We start from the raw sequence: 18,545 nt of genomic DNA, 5'->3' as shown, positions 1-18,545 counted from the left end.
GGAGACAGCAAACTGGGTAAGACAATCCTCTCACCATCAGCTCAAGGCTGTAATCCTCGGCCTCTGGTCCTCTAAGCCTTGTTCTATTTTCACTCCTCTTCTCCAGGCAGCAGTTCCCATTGGCTGTAAGGATCTCCCGGGGACTTGTGCACTGCTTCTCTGGCAGCCCCTGGATTTGGGTGTAGGCTCGCTCGACCCCACACCTTGTTCCTCCTGCTCACCTCCTCCCGACATTTCCCTGCACTTGCTTGCTCAGGTCCTTCCTTGCTCAGATCTGGAGAACTCAGGCCTGTGAGCCAGGAGGGCCCAGTTCCAAAAAGCCAAGCCACTGTCGTGCAGGGAGCAGAGGGTCACAGGACTTGTCCATCTTGGGCGTCAGCCCCCCACAGGCCTGGACAATGGGCAACGTGATGGAAGGCAAGTCGGTGGAAGAGCTGAGCAGCACTGAGTGCCACCAGTGGTACAAGAAGTTCATGACCGAGTGCCCCTCCGGCCAGCTCACCCTCTACGAGTTCCGTCAGATCTTTGGCCTCAAGAACCTGAGCCCATCGACCAGCCAGTATGTGGAGCAGATGTTCGAGACCTTTGACTTCAACAAAGTGAGCAGGGGCCTGGGTGTGGGGCATTGGAGGGACGCCCGGGGGATCCCAGCCAGCAGAGCGGGGGAGCCAACGGGGTCCGTTGGAGGAGTGGCTTCATTTGTACAGTTCACAGTTTACCTGGAAGGTGGAACGTGCATGTTAGGGATTCAGCCGCTCTCACATTCACTGAGCACCTACTGTGAGTCAGGCACTGAGGTTGAAATGACTCAAACACCCCTGCCCTGACTCTGAGGGGGGACGGAGAGGTGTGCAGTTAGTGTGCTCACAGGCTGGACCGAATGGCTCCCCTGCCTCTCCCGCACATGCATTCTGAGTAATTCAAACAAGTGTGCACACTTACAAGACAGCACTGGGCACCTACTAAGTGGTTGCTGCTGTGTGTGGTGCTTTTAGCACAGGCCCTGGATGCTCACAGGGGTGCAAAAGGAGGGGCAGAGAGCAGAGAGCAGGGTGAGGAGGCTCCGGCCCTGGCTGGTCTGGGATGGGCAGGCCCACGTCACTTGGGTCACCAGGGATGCTCTCTGGACACTAGACCTGGGGACAGGCAGGGTTGCCTGGCCTCTGGGGAATCCAGGCTACTTCAGCTCTAAAATACCTGATGACCTCAGTTCACCTTTCTTCAGGTAGGTCAAAGGTCTTCGCAGGGGTCAAAGTGTGTGTCCCCAAGTAATTACCTAGGCACACTGGGTGAAGACTTCCAGATAAGCTAGAGGGAACACTGGAAAAGGAGCTGGACACTCTGAGTTTGGGCCCCTGATTTTCGTCAGCTGGGTGACCTTGACCTTGTGCTTTCCCCATCAGCTTCAGCTTATTCACCTGTACCTGTTGGGAACATTAGTTAGGGCGTTTGGTGGTTTTCAGTAGCAAGTTCTCTGTCTGGAGCAGTTCAGTCAAGACGCCGTGGTGGGAGAGCCCAGGCCCACACACCCGTCTCCCTGCCCTGGCTGGTCCCCACCCGGCTGGTGCTCATGGGGAAGGCAGACTTGTCGATACACCGCCACGTGCCCACCGCAGCCAGGAGGGGCTGCCCAGAGAGCCAATCACCACTGTGGGCAGGGCTTCTGGGGAGAGCTGGGGCTCAGAGGCTATTTAAATCTTGCTAATTTTGGAGTTAAGGAGCCAAAGCAGATTATGGGCTTTGAGTCCCAGCCTCAAGGGCAGCATCGTTGTGCCCGAGGGCTTTCCTGAAGGGGGCGCAAGGAAGCAGACCACCGGAGCCCAGGGCTTGGAGACCTGGAGGGATGGCGTCAGGATGCCAGACCTCCCAGTTCTCCAGAAGCAGCAATACTTCCCGAACAGGAGGCACCAAAATAGCTCAGCTTCTCACCTACTAAGGTAACCCTTTGGGTCAAGACATGTTTCCAAAGGACCCTCTAAAATCACATGCATAACACTGGGAGGGGCAACCCACCCAACCATGTGTTTACCTAATTGGAGTCATTCATATGCCATCTCTTCAATTTTTGTCACATGCAAGCACCACCTACCTGTACTGTCCCAAACCTGTCTTCCTCGATTATGCCACACACACCCCTGCTTTAAGGGCTTTGGTGCTGCCTGGGACCCTGTTCCCCCAGAATTCTCTTTGGCTCACACCTTCCCTAGCTACGAGTCTCTGCTCAGATGTCTCCTTCCCACCGACAGCTGCCCTGACCTCCGGGTTTAAACCCTATTTAACTGGGACTAGCCCTCACCCCTGCATTTCCTAGTTCCGCCCCCCACGGCTTCCCAGATCCAGTCTTATCGTCTAACGCACGCACGCATGACTGTTTACGGCTCTCTTTCCTGCTGCAGGGAGAGCTCCGTGGGGACGGGCCTCTTTTCTGTCCTGTGCACTGCCGTGTCCTCAGCACCCAAAGCAGTGCCTGCAACGCAATAGGTGCTTAATAGGAATTTGTTATATGAGTGAATCAACAGATGAGAAATCATGAGTTCATGGGCTAGTTTTGCATTTCATAACAACATTAATTTAAACACATATTCGTTTAAATGAAGAGCCTCTTTGTAACGTCGAACGTGCCTCCTGCACACCAGCAGCTCAGTCACCCCTGGGCACCAGTGCCTCCCTCCGTCGCCAGGAGCACCGAGCAGCTCAGCAGACGGGCTAGGAAATTTGATACAGAGGGAGTCAAAGCTGGGGTGCGCCAACAACGGCCGTGGGTCTAAGTGAACACACCACACCCATGCGTTTGCGTTTTGTCAAAACTGAAATATTTGCCTACTCACCCTGTACGGAAAATATCCGCCAGCCCCTGAGTAAGAAGAGGGCTGAGGCCCAGGGTTCTGTGCTGGGTGGGTAGAGCTGGGGGGTGCAGTGGTGTGAGTGGGAGTGTGAACTGGGGCACAAGCATGCGCTTTGATCACTTCAAAGTTTTACACCCTTGGCTGTGCCAGCGGCCACACGGGTGCTCCTGAACCAGACAGCGAGCTTCAGCCCTGCGTCCTCAGCTGAGGAGGGGGCGGAGACATCTCCCCCCTGGGAGGGGTCCTGAGATTTAATGAGTACAACGAATGAAACAGTACAGGAAGCACTAAAAAGAAGTCAGTGTCGTTGTAGTAATTTTACTGGATCTAATCCATCCCACAATCTTGAAAAGCACATGTTGTTCTCATCCTAGTTCTGAGGAAGCTGCGTCTCCAAGAGCCCGTGTGCCTTGTCTGAGGCTACCCCGCTCCGAAGACAAGGTTTAGGTCTTTCCGGGACAGAACCCCATACTTTCCCTTGTTCCTGTTAAGCCATTTTTAAGTTATAAAGGTAATACAGCACATTGTGAAATTTCCAACAACACAGGAAGATGGGAAATGAAAAGCAAAAGCACCCTCACCCTGAGTCCTGCCCTCCCCCCACCCCAGGAAGCAGCTCCTTAGCTGTTTGCGGGCTTCTCCGGGGCCGAGCCGGGCTGCACAGGGGCCTCGCCTGTTCCCACAGCAGCCCTGGGAGCTGGGCAGGGCTGGACCGAATGAGCTAACGCCCGTGTGAAAGCCCTTGACCATGGGAAGCACACATTGTTCACTATGATCACGCTACTCCCTGCGGGGCCCACAGAGGTTAAGGCCTCACCGTAGGCCAAAGGCCAGCACCGAGCCAAGAGGTCTCGGAGGCCACCGTGCCCAGTGTCAGCTACGCCCCTGGTAACAGTGCTCTGACTTTTGCTTGAACACTTTCAGTGACAGCAAGCTCATTACCGAATGAGGCTGGCCCTTCCCCCGTGGGCAGCTTTGCCTGTTAAAGAGTTCGTCATACTGACCCCAAATCTGCTTCGCAGTAACTTCCCGGGCCCAGAGTCGTGGCTGTGAGTAAGAGCGGGAATATGGGCTGGACCCCAAGTCCCTGTGCTCTGGGCCAGTGCGCCTTTCCTTACAGGGCCCAGCCTGTCTGTCAGGCACGGGCCGCCCTCTCCCAGCCTCACTCGGTCTGAGAGGAGGTGGGCAGAGACCCTCTTAGTAGGACTGGCAGGGCTGGGCACGTGGTCAGCTGGTGAACATTCGGGGAGCCCTGGATAAATGTCCTGCAGGAATGTCTTGGGCCACTCTCCCCAATGGCCAACCCCTCCAAGACTCAGTGAGGGCGCCACCTCCCCTCAGAAGCCACCCTGAGCCCCAGTGGAGTGGATGCTCCTATCTTGCAATTCCATAATGGCCCGTCTGGATCTGTTGCTGCTGAATACACATCATGACAGCACAGTGACATGCTGTCAGGGACAGTGAGATCCTAGATGACATTTACTGAATGCTTACTGTATGCCAGGCAGTGCTGAGTGCTTTACACGCATGAGCTCGTGTGATCCCACGATAATCCCACAGGGGTAGGTACCGTTATAATTATTATAAATGAAAAAAGCCAAGGGCCAGAGAGACACTGCATCCTCTGTCCCAAATCCCACGGCTCTGAGGGGCAAAGCCGGGGTTCCCACCTGCGTTTTCCACACTGCATTCCCTTCAGGAGGCAGCCCCCATCTCTCTGCGTTGATTCCCAGTCTGTCACAGCGCACAGTGAGTGCCAGGAAAGTTAGGAGAGTAAAGGAAAGAATGAGAAAGGCTCTCCTCGCCTACCCCAGCGCAGGAAACGCACCCAGTCCACACTCCACCCCCCACGCCCGCCCCCAGGGGAATGCCTTTCTCTTCTCCCACCTACAAGCAACTGGAAGTTTGAGAAGCACGGAGCAGCAGCCAGCGACAGCTGCAGCCCACACAGCCCGCCGGGTGGGGGCCAGTTCGTCCATCTGATCGCTGCCCCTGGGGCAGGCAGGGTGGGCTCTGCGGGGCGGGCCGCTGCGCGGGGGGGCGGGGCGGAGTGGGCTCAAGGCCGCTCGCCCGTCCAGGACGGCTACATCGACTTCATGGAGTACGTGGCGGCGCTCAGCCTGGTCCTCAAGGGGAAGGTGGAACAGAAGTTGCGCTGGTACTTCAAGCTCTACGACGTGGACGGCAACGGATGCATTGACCGCGACGAGCTGCTCACCATCATCCAGGTAACTCCAGGTGCAGAGGGCCGGGCCGGGGCAGTGGCTGGTGGACCTGGAGCTGGGCAGGGAGCCAGCCGCGCTGGCGCTGGGTCTTCAGCAGGCAGAGTTGTATTCTCAGAAGCGGGCAGGGTGGGATCGAGGGTCCTGGTGGCAGCTCTGGCCCTCACCAGATGTGTGACCTGAGCCACTCTCCTTCCCCTCTCTGGGCCTTAGTTTCCTTGTGTGCACCAAGAGACTGTAGAAGCTCGTAAGTCCCAGCTCTGTTGCTACTGCCCACTCTGCTGCTTGGCACCCTCAGCTCCACTCCCAGCTGTTGTGGGAGCCAGGGGCTCTCACGGCCTGCCCCCCCCCCCCCCCACGGAGACTGAGTTAGTCTTGGAGGCCCCTCTCACCTCGTCTTCCCTCCAGGCCATCCGAGCCATCAACCCCTGCAGCGACTCCGCCATGAGTGCAGAGGAGTTCACCGATACTGTGTTCTCCAAGATCGATGTCAACGGGGATGGTGAGCGGGCTGGGTGGGGCCGCCCGGGGAGGGGCGTCACCAGGGGGTAGGGGCCCAGCCCCAGACCTGGAGTTTAGAGATTCCTGGACCAGACTTTGGTCTCGGGCTCCTTGGCCTGTCCCCCTCACAGCCACCTCCCCCAGCATTGGCCGTGTCCCTGTCACGAGACTCCAGCTCTGGGCCTGGCCTGACACAGTGCTGCCAGGAGACAGGGACACCCCCTCCCCGAGCACCCCCCTCCCCGTGACCCCCTTTCTCTCCACTAGGGGAGCTGTCCCTGGAGGAGTTCATGGAGGGCGTCCAGAAGGACCAGATGCTCCTGGACACGCTGACAAGAAGCCTGGACCTCACCAGCATTGTGCGCCGGCTGCAGAACGGAGAACAGGACCAGGAGGGGGCTGGCGGTGGGGCGGCTGAGGCCGCCGGCTGAGCCACCGCCGGGAAGCTTCCGTGCTGGGGAGCGGGCGTGCGGTGGTGCTGGCTGTTATACTAGATAGCGTCTACTGCACTCAGAGGCCCAGGCCGCCTCTCCGGGCTGCGAGGCGGTGGCACAGGAGCAGTGGTGGGAGTCCAGAGGTGGGGACGGTGAAGCTGCTTCTGAATCTCAGTGTGACTCAGCTGGTGGTGACTGCTTCCTGCCAGCAGCAGCCCCTCAACACCCCTGCGCCCTCGGGCTTCTCCTGGCCCCTCTGGAGGCTCCCCCAGCCCCACCCTCTTCTAGAGGTGGAAGCTCTGAGGCAGAGCTGAGCTTTCCTGGGACTCTGATGGAACCCCCCAAGTCTCCGTCCTGGTGCCTCAAGGAGCCCAGGACCTGCGGCCTGCCTGTATGGTTTGCACTGATTCCTCCCTCATTCATTGAACAAGCATTTATCTAACGCCTACTATGTACTAACGCCAGATGTTAGATGTGCAGAGGAAAGGACCCTTCTCATCATCAGTGAACTGCCAGGCTAAACGTCATTATAATAAAACATGCTAAGGGAAGCCGTGAGATTCCTGCAGAAGCACGGGGAACGTGAGTGAAGGTGACTCAGGGGCAGCCTCACAGAGGCGACCCTGGACTCGGACCATGACAGAGGAGTTGGAGGGTGCGTGTGGAGAAGATGGTGTGTGCGGTGCACGCTGGGTGATGTGTGGGGGTTGTGTGGGGGCTGTGGGATGTGGGAAGGAGTTTTCTTAGGTGTAAATTGGGGGTATCTCTCAGGATTCACAGGTTACCAGTAAGGGGTCATCGAACCCATTTTTAGGGAACACCTCCAAGAGCCTCAGTAATAGGAGAAAAAAACCCAGCAAATTCCTCCGAGAAGCTACAGGGTCTCGAAGGAGAAGAGGACGGAATGTTTAGATAACCATACAGATCAGAATCGCGACGGATGACCGGCCACGGTGTGCGCGCACTCACACACTCTGGGGAGGCGTGCTGGAGTCAGACACCGGCCAAAAGGCCACAGACAGTCCTTGTTCGTCCAGAGGAAATCCGTGTTCTTTCAGAAGTGACTGCACCACCCCTCACACTCCCCCTGCTGGCTACCGGGTGGCCTCTGGTGCCTGCCCCATAGTTCCCTACGACTCTGAGAGTCCCTGCGGGTGACCTGACCCTCCCTGGTCTCACCTAAGTCTCTCTGGCTGCAGTGACACCTGACGTCATTTGGGAAGTGGGGCAGTCTGTTACAGGTGGGCCCTCATTCTTTGCACACCCCAACTTTAGAAATACCTGTCCAAGAACCTGGGGAGAGACAGGCTGAAGCAGCTGTACCCGATTTTTCAAGCCGCTCTTTCTTCTGGGCTTTAAGTCTTTAGTGTGGGAAGTTAGTAAAAATCCAGGGCAGGAGGGAGAAAAAGGGGGCGAACCCTCTGTTTGCAGAGAGCCCCGAGGGGTGAGAGGAGTGTTTGGCTCGTACCCGTCCCGTCCGGCCCTTGGACCAGCTGCCTGGGAAGCCAGCCAGGCTGAGCGCAGGCACGGAGGGCCGGTGCAGGTCAGTGCCGGGCAGCCTGGGAACACGGAGCTGACACTCCTGCCCCTTTCCTGGCGGCCGCCCCTCGGGAAATCCTGAAGGTCAGGGTTGGGGGTATCTGGAGGGAACGGCGACGTTTTCCCAGAGTCACTCACACACCACCTTCATGATTTGGGGCGTGTCTATGTTCCACCTGGACCGCTGTTTTTTAGTCAACCATTTTTACCTAAAATTCACTTCTAAAGGAAGCTTTGTATGAACATCATACCTAAGAAATCACAGGCCCAACAGATTAGTTTTATTTTTCATACATCAACATAAAGACATACCTATTCGAGGTAAAGCAAGCATTTTCCCGAGTCCAGGAGTGACACTGGCCCAGGGCCGGGTTCTGGGAGGAACCTCTGGCCCCAGTGGCGGGAGGGTCTGAGGGCTCAGGCCCCTCTTCAACCAAGCAGCTCCCCTTTAATCCAGTGTCTACACTGGGGGTGCGCACAGAGTTTGTGTAACAAAAATAATTCCACAACTGAAAAAATAATCATCTGGAAACTGCTGGTCCAGCCCAGCCCAGCCCAGCCCACTAACTGTGGTCAGCAAGAAAAGTGACCATCTTGGGTCTCGTACCTGTTGGAGGCAGAGCCTGGCCTAGAACCCAGGTCCTCAGGCCCAGTTCTCCCCTGAGAAAGCGGGACAGTTTCTCCATTCGCTAAGGAGACATATTTAGTCTGTGGCTGGGATTGTGGCAGGGCCATGCTGGCGAGGGCATCGGAGAGGCAAGTGGGAGAGGCAAGGGCAGGATGAGGGCCAGGGGCGGGGGGCGGGGGGTGGAGGGCGGGGGAGCAGCGGCAGCGCAGAGCCGGGGCGGCCCCCCTGAGGGCAGCTGGGCCCTCCAAGGGCAGGAGACCCCGGCCTGACTGGCTGCAGTTTTCCCCCTCGGCTCCTCAGGTGGGGACAACTTGGGGGAGGAGGCAAGCCACCCCCCACGAGCACTCCTCAGGACCCTGGCGGGGGGGCATTACATCCCCCCGCCCTGCCAGCTGCTGCCTGTTCCAACTCAGCACCTGCCAGTCCCTGCCTCCTACCAGTCTGTTTCCCACAGTACGGGGCACTGTCATTTTCAATTTGGCCTACGGGACCCTGCCTCTCAGTTTGCCCCTGCTTCCAGCTGAGAACCATGCAGGAATTTGTGGGGGCCCCACAACTACCCAGCCCAGGCAGAGGTGCCCCAGGGGCAGCTCGAGGGAGTGAGTAGGCCACTCCCCTCACCAGCCCAGTAAACTCTTTCAACTGACTGTGCCCAGTTGGTGGCTTCGGACCAACGGCCCCTCCCTCCCCAGTCCCTTTCCCTCCCCGGCCTGCCAGGATGAGTGGGCATCAGGGGGCTGAACCAGCGGCCCTCCCACCACTCGGGAGACCTGTGAGCCTGGAGTGTTGGAGGGGCCTGTGGACTCCTGCAGGTTCCCCAGGGCCCCGGACACTCAGAACATGGCACTTCTCCGCCTCTGCTGAGAGATCCAGCCGCTGGGATTCACATCCATCTGCAGCATCTTCATCACCCACTTGTCACGACGGGCGCCTTCGATGAACTCACTCAGAGACAGCTGGCCTGAGCAGGGTGGGAGAGAGGGTCTTGTGGAAGAACGGAGACAAGGGGTCGGGGCAAGAGCAGAGGCCTCCCCTCCCAGGGTGCGCCTGCAGCTCCCGCACGAAGGAGCCCGCAGACGCAGGGCCTAAGCCTGGGGCCCGCTGATTCTCCAGGAATCTCCTGGAACCTGCAAGGGCTTCCGCAAGGGACTTTCTTCGCAAATGAACTGAAGTTTTACTTTTGTCCCCAGTGCCCTCAAAATGTTCTCGAGGGTTCTTCTGCGTGTGCTCCCAACCAGCTCCCTCCCTGCGCAGCCCTGGGGCTTAATCACCCTACTCAGTCCTCTCAGCCATCGTCATCCCCATTTCCAGATGAGGACACTGAGGCCAGGGTGACAGGTTGGCGTGTCATCCTGTCTGCCTGACCCCAAAACTCCCGCTGCTTGCTTGCTCGCCTGGCCTCCACCAGCAACTCCAGTAGGAGCTCTAATCACTCTTACAAATGTCATGCACTGGTGACACCCTTTGTCATTTCCCAGATGAAGACGCTGGTGGTTGAGGGGGTGGAGGGCTCTCCCCAGGTCACAGGGCCAGGCAGAGGGGCTGCCGTGGAGTGGGCCGCGGTCTCCCCTGGTTACCGTCTCCGTTCTCATCCACCAGAAGGAAGATCCGGTCCACGACCTCCTCGGGCGTGAGCAGCTGGCCCTGCTGCCCGGCCTCCATCTCCACCCTGCAGGCTTTCTTCAGCTTGTAAATTGACTGCGGAGGAAACCCCAGGGACGTTGAGGGGACTCTGCAAACTCCGCCCCCCCCAACCCATGCTCCTCAGCACCATTTCCCCCAGCGCTGCCCCCCAGGCTGTGCATCTGAGGACCACGGGACCCAACCCAAACAAAACTGATGTGTCCCAGGGTCCCACTGGCCTGGTTGCAGCTGAGGAGCTCCTGAGCTCTCGAGCTGCCCCACCCCACAGCCACCAAAGCCAAAACCCTAACCTGATGATGCGGGTCGTATATGGCACTGGGATGGTCTCAATGCTGCTTTACAGAGGAAAAATGGAGATCCAGAGAGGAAAAGAGAATGTGGTGTGTTTATGGATGTGTGTCTATGTGTATGAAATAGGATGATGGGAGATACAGGTGTTTAAACTGGAGGGGAAAGAACAGGCTTCTCCTTTGCACTGTTTCTTTCCCAGTGAGGCAATGCTTGTGAGGTGAGATGGAAGAGAGATGGACCAACAAGGGGATTACCCTTGGCTCTTGGGCTGGGCGCTCTCTGAGGGCACGTGTGTGGCCAATCCCCAGGGCCTTGCCGCCCAGCACGGTGCTGTCTGGGAGCCGTGGGTGTCACAGCCAGCTCCAGCACCTCCCGGGTGGATGCATGTGGGCACACAGAGAACCTCTGAGGGGCAATTTCCTTGTCTGTAAAATGGGCTGGCAGGTCCATCGGCAACTCGGGGTGGAGTTGACACCGACCCCACCTCCGAGTCTGCATCTAGTAGGTCCGAGTCTGCATCTAGTAGGTCCGAGTCTGCATCTAGTAGGTAGTGTTTTTCCTTGCTGATCATCCCCTCCCCGTGGTGGTTCGTCAGCTGTATTAGTCTTTCAAGAACCAACTTTAGGTTTTATTGACTTTTCCTTTGTAAATTTTTCCTCTGTCATTAATTTCTGCTCTTTACAGTATTTTCCCTTTCTCCTGCTTTCTTTGGTTTTAATTTACTCTTTTTTCCAATTTTTTTAAATATCTTTTTCTATTCTTTTTCAAAGATTTTATTTATTTATTTTTAGAGTTAGGGGAAGGGAAAAAGAAAGAGAGGGAGAGAAACATCAAGCGCCCCCTATTGGGCCTGCAACCCAGGCATGTGCTCTGACTGGGAATCGAACCAGTGACCCTTTGGTTCACAGGCTGGTGCTCAATCCACAGAGCCACACCAGCCCAAGCAGCTTCTTCCTAATTTCTTGAGGTGACTTCTTAGCTCATTGATTTTCAAACTCTTACTTTCTGATACATACATTTTAAGGCTCCATGTTTCCAAAGCCCAGCTTTGGCTGCATTCCACAAGTTTTGCTAGGTTATTTTTGCATCATTCTTCAGTTCACAACACTGTGTGTGTATGTCTGTGGTTTTGTCTTTGATAATTCATGGAGTGTTTGGAAGTGTACTGCCTGATTTCCAAACACATGGGGATTTTTCAGTTTTTTGTAATTTATCTCTGGCTTAATTCCACTGTGGTCAGAGAGCACACTTTCTGAATTGGATGATTTCGGTGCCTCTTCCTGAACTCCAGCCCCCGGGACCCACTTCAGTGGGCCACCCTCAGAGCCCAGGGTGTGCCCGCGTCCAGGTACCCAGCCCCACGGACAGACACTGACCTCTACAATGTCCAGCAGCTCCAGGCGGTCGATGCAGCCATTGCGGTCTTTGTCATAGATCTTGAAGGTCCACTTCAGCTTGTGCTCCAGGGTGCCCCTCAATACCAGGTTCAGGGCGGCCACGTACTCCAGGAAGTCGATGGTGTTGTCCTGCATCGGGAGTGGGGTCGGTGAGGCCCTGCTGGCCCCGCCTCCAGAGCACCAGCGTGCACTCTGTTCTGCGCCATCCACCACCACAAACGCAGGGCCCTGCCTCTTCCTCGCAATCTGTGTGGCTTCTGCACCTTTGCTCAGGCTGTTCTCCACTCTGGCATCCTTTCTCGGCCTCTATGATCACCTGATTCTACCAGTTCTTCAACGCTCAGCCCAATAATCCCCTCCTCCAGGAAGCCTTCCTTCTCAGACCACTCAGCCACAGTGACCTCTCCCTCTTCTAACATTCACAGCACCCACCACCTATTCTGTGCCATTTGGGTCTTACTCTGGCACTGTCACCTAACTGTCCTGAGAGTGTGTCTCATTCGCTAGCTACATCATCTGCTCTGGAGCAAAAAGAGGGGTTACATTGCCTTTGTTTCTCTTCCACACCTAGCACAGTGCCACTTCTGCCCTGTGGGTCTCATAAATATTGATGAATCAATGAATAAATAATCAACTTAACCTGAATTTGAGACCACGGTAGTTTTGAAAGATTAGGAAGCTGTGCTCACATTGAGTTTCTTTTGCCCTTTCCTTCACTCGGAGGCGGAGGGAAAATGGACAGGCGGTGCAGCCGTGCTCCCCTCCAGGTGCAGCTGGACATCGCACTGAAGGACAGGCCTGCTCCCCCGTCCCCACCCAGGAAGGGGCGGGGGGTGAGGGAGAGCTCAAGTGCTAACTGGCCAGAGGAAGAAGCAGGGTGCACAGGTCACTTCTGAAGTGCCTCTAACCAGGAAACTGAATTTGCTTTCTTTCCTTCAGCGGAAATGGGGCAGCAGCAATTACTCCAAAAGCAGTAAACCAGGAGTACGGAGAGAAGACGCTTTGACTCCAGAGGAGTCTGACGTAAGAGGCTGGGGCCCTGGCTGCCGTGGTTGGTCGGGCCAAAGTCTCCGTCTGAGCTCCACGGGATGAAGCTCACACCTGCCTCCTCACCTATTTCAGGGTGGGGACCTCAGCTCTGCAAATCAAAGACCTGACTCATCAGCTCCCCAGGAGCGCCTGTTATTCCAGTGACTTTGTAATAAGAAATGACATCGCTGGCCCACAGAACACCTTTGTCTCACTGGGTCAGGCCACTTGGAGCCCCGCCCCGGATAAGGGGAGCCAGGGCAAGCAAGGCTCAGGCGACAGGGGGACACGGCAGAAAATGAGGGGGACAGCAAGGACGCCCGCCGAAGCAGAAAATAAAACGAGCCTACCTGGACACTCGAAATGCTTTATTCTGTATTTTTAAATAATTCCTCTGTTCCTCCACCCCCACCACGTATTTACATAATTGAGATGAGACTAGCTATAGTTTCATTTCCTAGATTTTTATTTTAAAATGTCCCATGTCTTTAAAATACTTTAAAATCATATGTTTTATTTTTTTGAGGTGCACTGAGCAGTTCCTGTTTCTGAACATGGTTAATATTTTACATAACACATGAACATCCTTGTGAATACATACTTTTCTTACATCTGGTAATCAGGGGACAGATTCTTAGCAGTGGTCGTTCCCTTCCCCCCCCCCTGGGCTTCAGTGCATGGCTGCCGCAGGTGTATTGTTTACGACATCGTACCCCACGCGTAGGTGTGGGTAACTCTCAACACAAACTTGCTCGCTCCCACTTAATAGTCACATCCTTCTCCCGGCCGAGCCCTCTGGCAACCACTGTCCTGCTCCCCAAAACCACAATAGTGTCACATTGAGAATGGTATGGAATTAGAATCATATTCCATACCTTCAGGATTGGTGCTTTTTTTTTTTTAATGCAACATAACGCCCTGGAGATCATCCAAGTTGCTTCAGGCCACAAAAGTTCCTTCCCTCCTTTTTACTGCCGAGTAGGGTTCCCCTGCGCACATGGTCCCTGGTCTGTTCTCTACTCATTGAAGGTTATTTGACTTGTTTCCAATTTCCCCCCAGCTTTATAAAAATACAATTGAAAAATAGCCTTGTAAAGAACATAGTGTAAGTGTAAGGTGTATGATGTAATGACTGGTTGTTCTTTATAAGGCTATTTTTATTAGTGACCGTGCTTTATTAAGCTTACTAAAAACTGACCTTACATTTCTTTTGCAATGAGTTGAATAGGAAAATGTATGCAAATGTCTGGTAGGGACCATTTGTTTTACATACCTCATCTCCCTCCAGTCTGGGACCCTCATGTGGTGGGTGAGGAGTCTGAGACTCGGAAATGGAATAGGTTGCTAAGGCAGAGCCTTTCCTGATACATGTCTTTTCAGTTCGTCAAGTGGGGAGAGCCTTCTCACTCCATTCCAGCTTTGGTACTGTCTGGAAACTGAGCCTGGTGGCTAGCACCAAGGACAAAAACCGAAAAACTGAAACTACCAGTCAATCCCTATTCTCTAGATCTCTGGGTTCTCCTGCATTCTTCCTCTAGAACCTTCTCACAATACCATCTCTCTACGTGACAGGCTTTCCACAACAACCCTGTGGGCTGCAGAACAAGTCACCCTATGGTGCTCTGGTGGCAGACGGACTGTTGAACTGAAGGCAACTTGTAATTGCTGAGTGGTATCTACTGGGTTCAGAAGAAATGTCTGCTGCTCCCTTAACTACCTAGGAGAACTTGAATAAGGGGCCTTGTCCATGATAGATTATCAGAGACAACCTCTGTTTAGCTATCTGTATATATTGCAGGACAAATTTCGACTTCCTGAACATCACTCTCCTTACCACCCTGCAATGACCCTTTGAAGGCATCTTAGCTGATCCCCAGCTCAGACGTCTTACATTCCCACATTTCCTGTCTGTCTCCGAATCTCTCCTGCATATGGGGTCTCCGACTCTCTCATATGCGAGGTTCCCATACATAGGTATGTGTTAAATTTACTTATTTCCTTTTGCTACTCTGTCTCATATCTATTTGATTAGACCAGCTGAAAGAAACTTGAGGGCAGAGGAAATTTCTTCCCACAACCCCTTGCTCCGCAAGAGGCATGTTCTGGAGTAGCCACTTCCAGACGAACGATCCCCCCAGGAGGTTACTGCAAACCCAGGACCACTTCCGGGAGGCTTCCAGCTGGGACTAAGCTCATCTGCTGAGCACCGGCCCTCATCAGCCTTCATTAGCCACGGAAGCCCAAGATGATGGAGAGACACCGCTGTCCAGTCAAGAGGTAGAAGCAGGAAGTGGCAGGCATGTGTGATCTGCTCCTTTCTACCTGAACTTGTGCACCAGCGCTGACCTCAATGCATGTTATGTAAGGATCCCAAATGACATTTGAGCTTCATTCCTTTTCTTCCATTCTGGTGTGTCACAGGGCAACAGGCAGAGAAGACAGGTGTGTCACTGGGGAGGAACCCCGAGGGCGGTGCCCCTCCCTCCTCATCTCCACCAAATTCCTCTGTCACCCAGATTTTGACATGTGAGCTAGATCTATGAGCTCCTTTCATTTTATTTGCACCAGAAATCTCAGACCAATCACCCAGAAGTGAGACTTGCTGATAAAAAGATTGTGCCAAGGTGGGAAGTGGAGCTGGGTGTGTCCTCGGAGACTAAGCAGGAACGTAAAGAAAGAAGGCCAGTCCCTGACAGAGGAACTTCACACACCTGCCAGGAAAGCCTTTCCTTGCAGTGGAACGCAACTGGTGTATCAAGACACCGGTTAGAAATCAACACTGGAATGCAAACATAGCAGATGAAATTTTGATGAGCGACAGGATCAGGATACTTTGTTTCAAAGTACCCCGTAAAATGCTTATTGATGACAGAGGAAAAACAGTACCTTGCAGTGGAGAAACTCAGGAGACACTGAGTAACCGAGTGATGAAGTTAACAATCTCAGTAATGGAACAGATCAACGTCACATGTCCCTTGACATCATGCACTGAGAAGGACAAATGTTACTTCTGTGGCATTTCTGCCAGAACTATAAAGCCCAAGCAATACTGCACAAACCCAGACAATTGGCCTGCAATCTTCAAAACTATCAGGGTCAAATAAGAGAAAGGAAAGCTAAGATTAGAGGCTCCAAATTAGCCCTGGTTGGGTAGCTCAGTTGGTTAGTGTTGTTCCAATATGCCAAGGTTGTGGGTTCAATCCCCAGTCAGGGCACTTACAAGAACCAATGGATACAGAAATAAGTAGAGCAACAAACTGATGTTTCTCTCTTTCTTCCTCTTTCCTTTCTCTTCTTCTCTTTCTCAAAAAAATTAATAAAAATATTTTTAGAAAAAGTTTTCAAATTTAAAGGTGACAGGACAAGTAAACACAATGAGTGATTAGACCCCCCCCCAAAAAAAGCATCAATGTTAGATTTCCTGATTTTGATAACTGCATTAGATTATTTAAAAGAATGGCCTTGTTCCTCAGAGAAGCAGACTGAAAAGCTTAGAGATGAAAAGGCTCTAAGAGAGAGTGATGTCTCCGACTTTCTCTTAAAAATACACGTGTATTTATATACAGAAAGAATAATATAGCAAATGAGGCAAAATGGAAACAATTGTCTAAAGTATAGATGGGAATTACTTGTACTATTCTTGCGACTTGTGTAAATTTGAAATCCTATCAAATAAAAGATAAAGAGAAAAAAGCAACTTATGAATATATATGCTAACTTGTAAGGTAGAATGGGGCATAAGGGGTCCAACTATATTATGCCCAGAGCTAAATAATGTCTTTTGGTTCTTTAAAGTTTTTTATTTATTAATTTGTAGAGAGAGAGTTTGTGTTCCACCCATTCATACATTTCCTTGTATGTGCCCTGACTGGGGATCGAACCTGCGACCTTGGTGTGTCGGGACAGTGCTCCACCACATGAGTTGCCTGGCAAGGGCTCTTTTGGTTCTTGAATTGTTATATTGAATTTTTAGATAAGTATGCATAACATTGTTATATGTATGATAGTAAGTTTTGTGATACATGACCTACATTTAAAAAAATCACTTCCTCTCTTTTAAAAAACTACCTGCCTCCTAGGCCGGTGCACCTGCCTGGGAGTCTGCACCCCGGAGTGTGTGATCTGGGGCAAACAAATCCACTCCTCTCGCCGTGGCCCTCCCAACATTTAATCTGAAACAACAAACTGCCCCCCCCCCCCCGACTGCTACTGACTCGGAAACTGGGGCCAGGAGGGGCTTTGGGAAGTCTGCTCACTCTGTGCCCTGAGCGGGTCACAGGGCTCACCTCCAAGGAGGCTCACGCTGCCCCGAAGCTGCCGCCGCCCTCCCTCCCCCGACAGGCGCGGAGACGGGCCGCCCGGCACCGGGACCATGGCAGACCTGAACAGCCACCCTGTGGGTCAGCCTAGAAAGTCAAGTTCTCCACGCACAGAGACGAGGGGCACCGGGACTTCCTTAAGCTAACTTTCCAGGCACCTGCCCCCATCAATTTCGAAAGCCGAAATCAGTATTTGAGGCAACCTGAACGGTTTAAAGGATTGCAGAGGTGCTGGACTGGATGACCTGAAATAACGAAGGACTTTCAATTTTTTAAATCTTTACTGGAGGACACTTTGTCATTACTTTTAGAGAGACAGGAAGGGAGAGAGAGAGAGAGAGAGACATCAGTGTGAGAGAGAGAAACATCTATTGATCGCCTGCTTGTATATGCTCCGACCAGGATCGAACTCACAACCTGGGTATGTGCCCTGACCGGGAATCAAACCCGTGACTTTGGCCTATGGGACAATGATTCAACCTACTGAACCACACTGTCCAGGGCAGGAGTTTCAATTTTTAAATTCTGTTTCTGGCCGGTGTGCATTTACACAACTTAGCTTCCCAGCAGCTGGTGTCAATGGAAGGTTTAAAGAAACCCTGTGGCTGAATGAGATCATGAATCTCCCAAGACTTGAAGAGTTGCAGGGACCTTTACAATAATCCATCCGATCTCCCAGTCTGTGAAGGAACCTTCTCCAGCATTCCTGGTGGGGAGGACCTGAGCAGTCTCAATTTGAAGGACCCCAATGAGGGGGGGCTCACGGTCTAGGCCAAGAAGGCTCATCCCATTTTGTCAGCTCTTTTGCCCCTTATCTTTAGAGTGACAGGAGCTCTGGAGGAGGGTGAAAAACCAGGTCCCTGGTCTGAAAAGCCTTGGCCAAAAATACAGAGAGGAATGGACTGTGTGCCCTTCTGCCCGACCTACCTGTGGTGCTCAGGAAGTGAAGGGAGGGAGAGCAGATGGAAGTGGAGAGGTGGGGAGGAGGGAAGGGACGAGGGGAAGGGGCAGGTCACGGGAGAGAGGAGTTTGAAGAGACGGACAGGAAAGATGAGAGCGTAGTGGGGAGAACAGAAGAGCAGGAGAACTGGGGACTGGGAGCACCGCCCCCCCGCCCCACCCCGAGGATGCTCCTTCAGCTCAAGGTTGAGAAACGTGCCAAGTGGCCTGGCCACCAGTCCTCCCCTTCAGGGTCCCTTACCCCATTCGTGTCGAAAGCTCGAAACATGCCTTCTACATACTGGGTGGCCTCCTCATTGCCTGTGACCTTGAAGAAGCGCTTGAACTCATGCATGAAGAGTGTGCCGCTGGGGCACTCCACCACGAACTTCTTGTACCACTCCTGGAGCTCCGCCACATCGATCTCGCCCGCCGCCTCTGCCTCCTCCCAGCTGAACTGCTGCCCCATCCTGGCCCCCAGGAACGCCAGAGAGCAAGGGTCTGCGTCTCCTCCTGGGCCTCTGCTGACTGATTCCTTAGGCTAGTGTGCTCTTCCTCCCTTTCCTTAGCTCAGCCAGCCTCTTCATCATCTCTTGGGCAACAGAATGTGACGGGCAGTGTAGGAGGCTGGCGACAAGGTGGGCAGGACCAGGCCGGCTAAGCACCCTAAGATCATTAGAAGATTCCCCCGGAAGGCCTGACCTCCAGCCTGCTAAGCTCCCCCAGCCTCACCCCTCCCCTTCATCTTCTCAACCA

At 53.7% G+C, this 18,545-nt stretch overlaps 2 protein-coding genes across 2 annotated transcripts; one reads left to right on the top strand and one right to left on the bottom strand.

Annotated features, from left to right (window-relative positions):
* GUCA1A (guanylate cyclase activator 1A) lies at positions 1-6,561 on the top strand. The gene is made up of 5 exons (XM_037154833.2): positions 1-16; positions 107-599; positions 4,925-5,074; positions 5,477-5,570; positions 5,837-6,561. The coding sequence occupies exons 2-5, from the start codon at positions 399-401 to the stop codon at positions 5,998-6,000; spliced, it is 609 nt and encodes a 202-aa protein (XP_037010728.1). The 5' UTR covers positions 1-16; positions 107-398; the 3' UTR covers positions 6,001-6,561.
* A 1,803-nt stretch (positions 6,562-8,364) lies between these two features.
* Positions 8,365-18,472, bottom strand: GUCA1B (guanylate cyclase activator 1B). Its single transcript, XM_037154869.2, has 4 exons — positions 18,052-18,472; positions 11,482-11,631; positions 9,748-9,868; positions 8,365-9,131 (listed from the first exon to the last, which is right to left on the bottom strand). Exons 1-4 carry the CDS (start codon positions 18,256-18,258, stop codon positions 9,004-9,006), a joined length of 606 nt encoding a protein of 201 aa, XP_037010764.2. The 5' UTR covers positions 18,259-18,472; the 3' UTR covers positions 8,365-9,003.
* Positions 18,473-18,545: the final 73 nt, after the last annotated feature.

Source organism: Artibeus jamaicensis, unplaced genomic scaffold (genome assembly GCF_021234435.1).
Source record: "Artibeus jamaicensis isolate MK-2021 breed Jamaican fruit bat unplaced genomic scaffold, CSHL_Jam_final contig_484, whole genome shotgun sequence".
Lineage (NCBI taxonomy): Eukaryota > Metazoa > Chordata > Mammalia > Chiroptera > Phyllostomidae > Artibeus > Artibeus jamaicensis.
The sequence above is the reverse complement of the archived record's forward strand: the minus strand, read 5'-3'. Positions and strand labels throughout refer to the sequence as shown.

What these genes read in the sequence shown, in the direction of transcription:
- GUCA1A (XM_037154833.2), top strand. Translation starts at nt 399, where the DNA reads ATGGGCAACGTGATGGAAGGCAAGTCGGTGGAAGAGCTGAGCAGCACT. An exon ending in AGCTGCTCACCATCATCCAG is followed by an intron (nt 5,075 to 5,476) that starts GTAACTCCAGGT and finishes TCTTCCCTCCAG; the next exon opens with GCCATCCGAGCCATCAACCC. An exon ending in GATCGATGTCAACGGGGATG is followed by an intron (nt 5,571 to 5,836) that starts GTGAGCGGGCTG and finishes TCTCTCCACTAG; the next exon opens with GGGAGCTGTCCCTGGAGGAG.
- GUCA1B (XM_037154869.2), bottom strand. Translation starts at nt 18,258, where the DNA reads ATGGGGCAGCAGTTCAGCTGGGAGGAGGCAGAGGCGGCGGGCGAGATC. An exon ending in GAGCTTTCGACACGAATGGG is followed by an intron (nt 11,632 to 18,051) that starts GTAAGGGACCCT and finishes CTCCCGATGCAG; the next exon opens with GACAACACCATCGACTTCCT. An exon ending in GGTGGATGAGAACGGAGACG is followed by an intron (nt 9,132 to 9,747) that starts GTAACCAGGGGA and finishes CACCCTGCTCAG; the next exon opens with GCCAGCTGTCTCTGAGTGAG.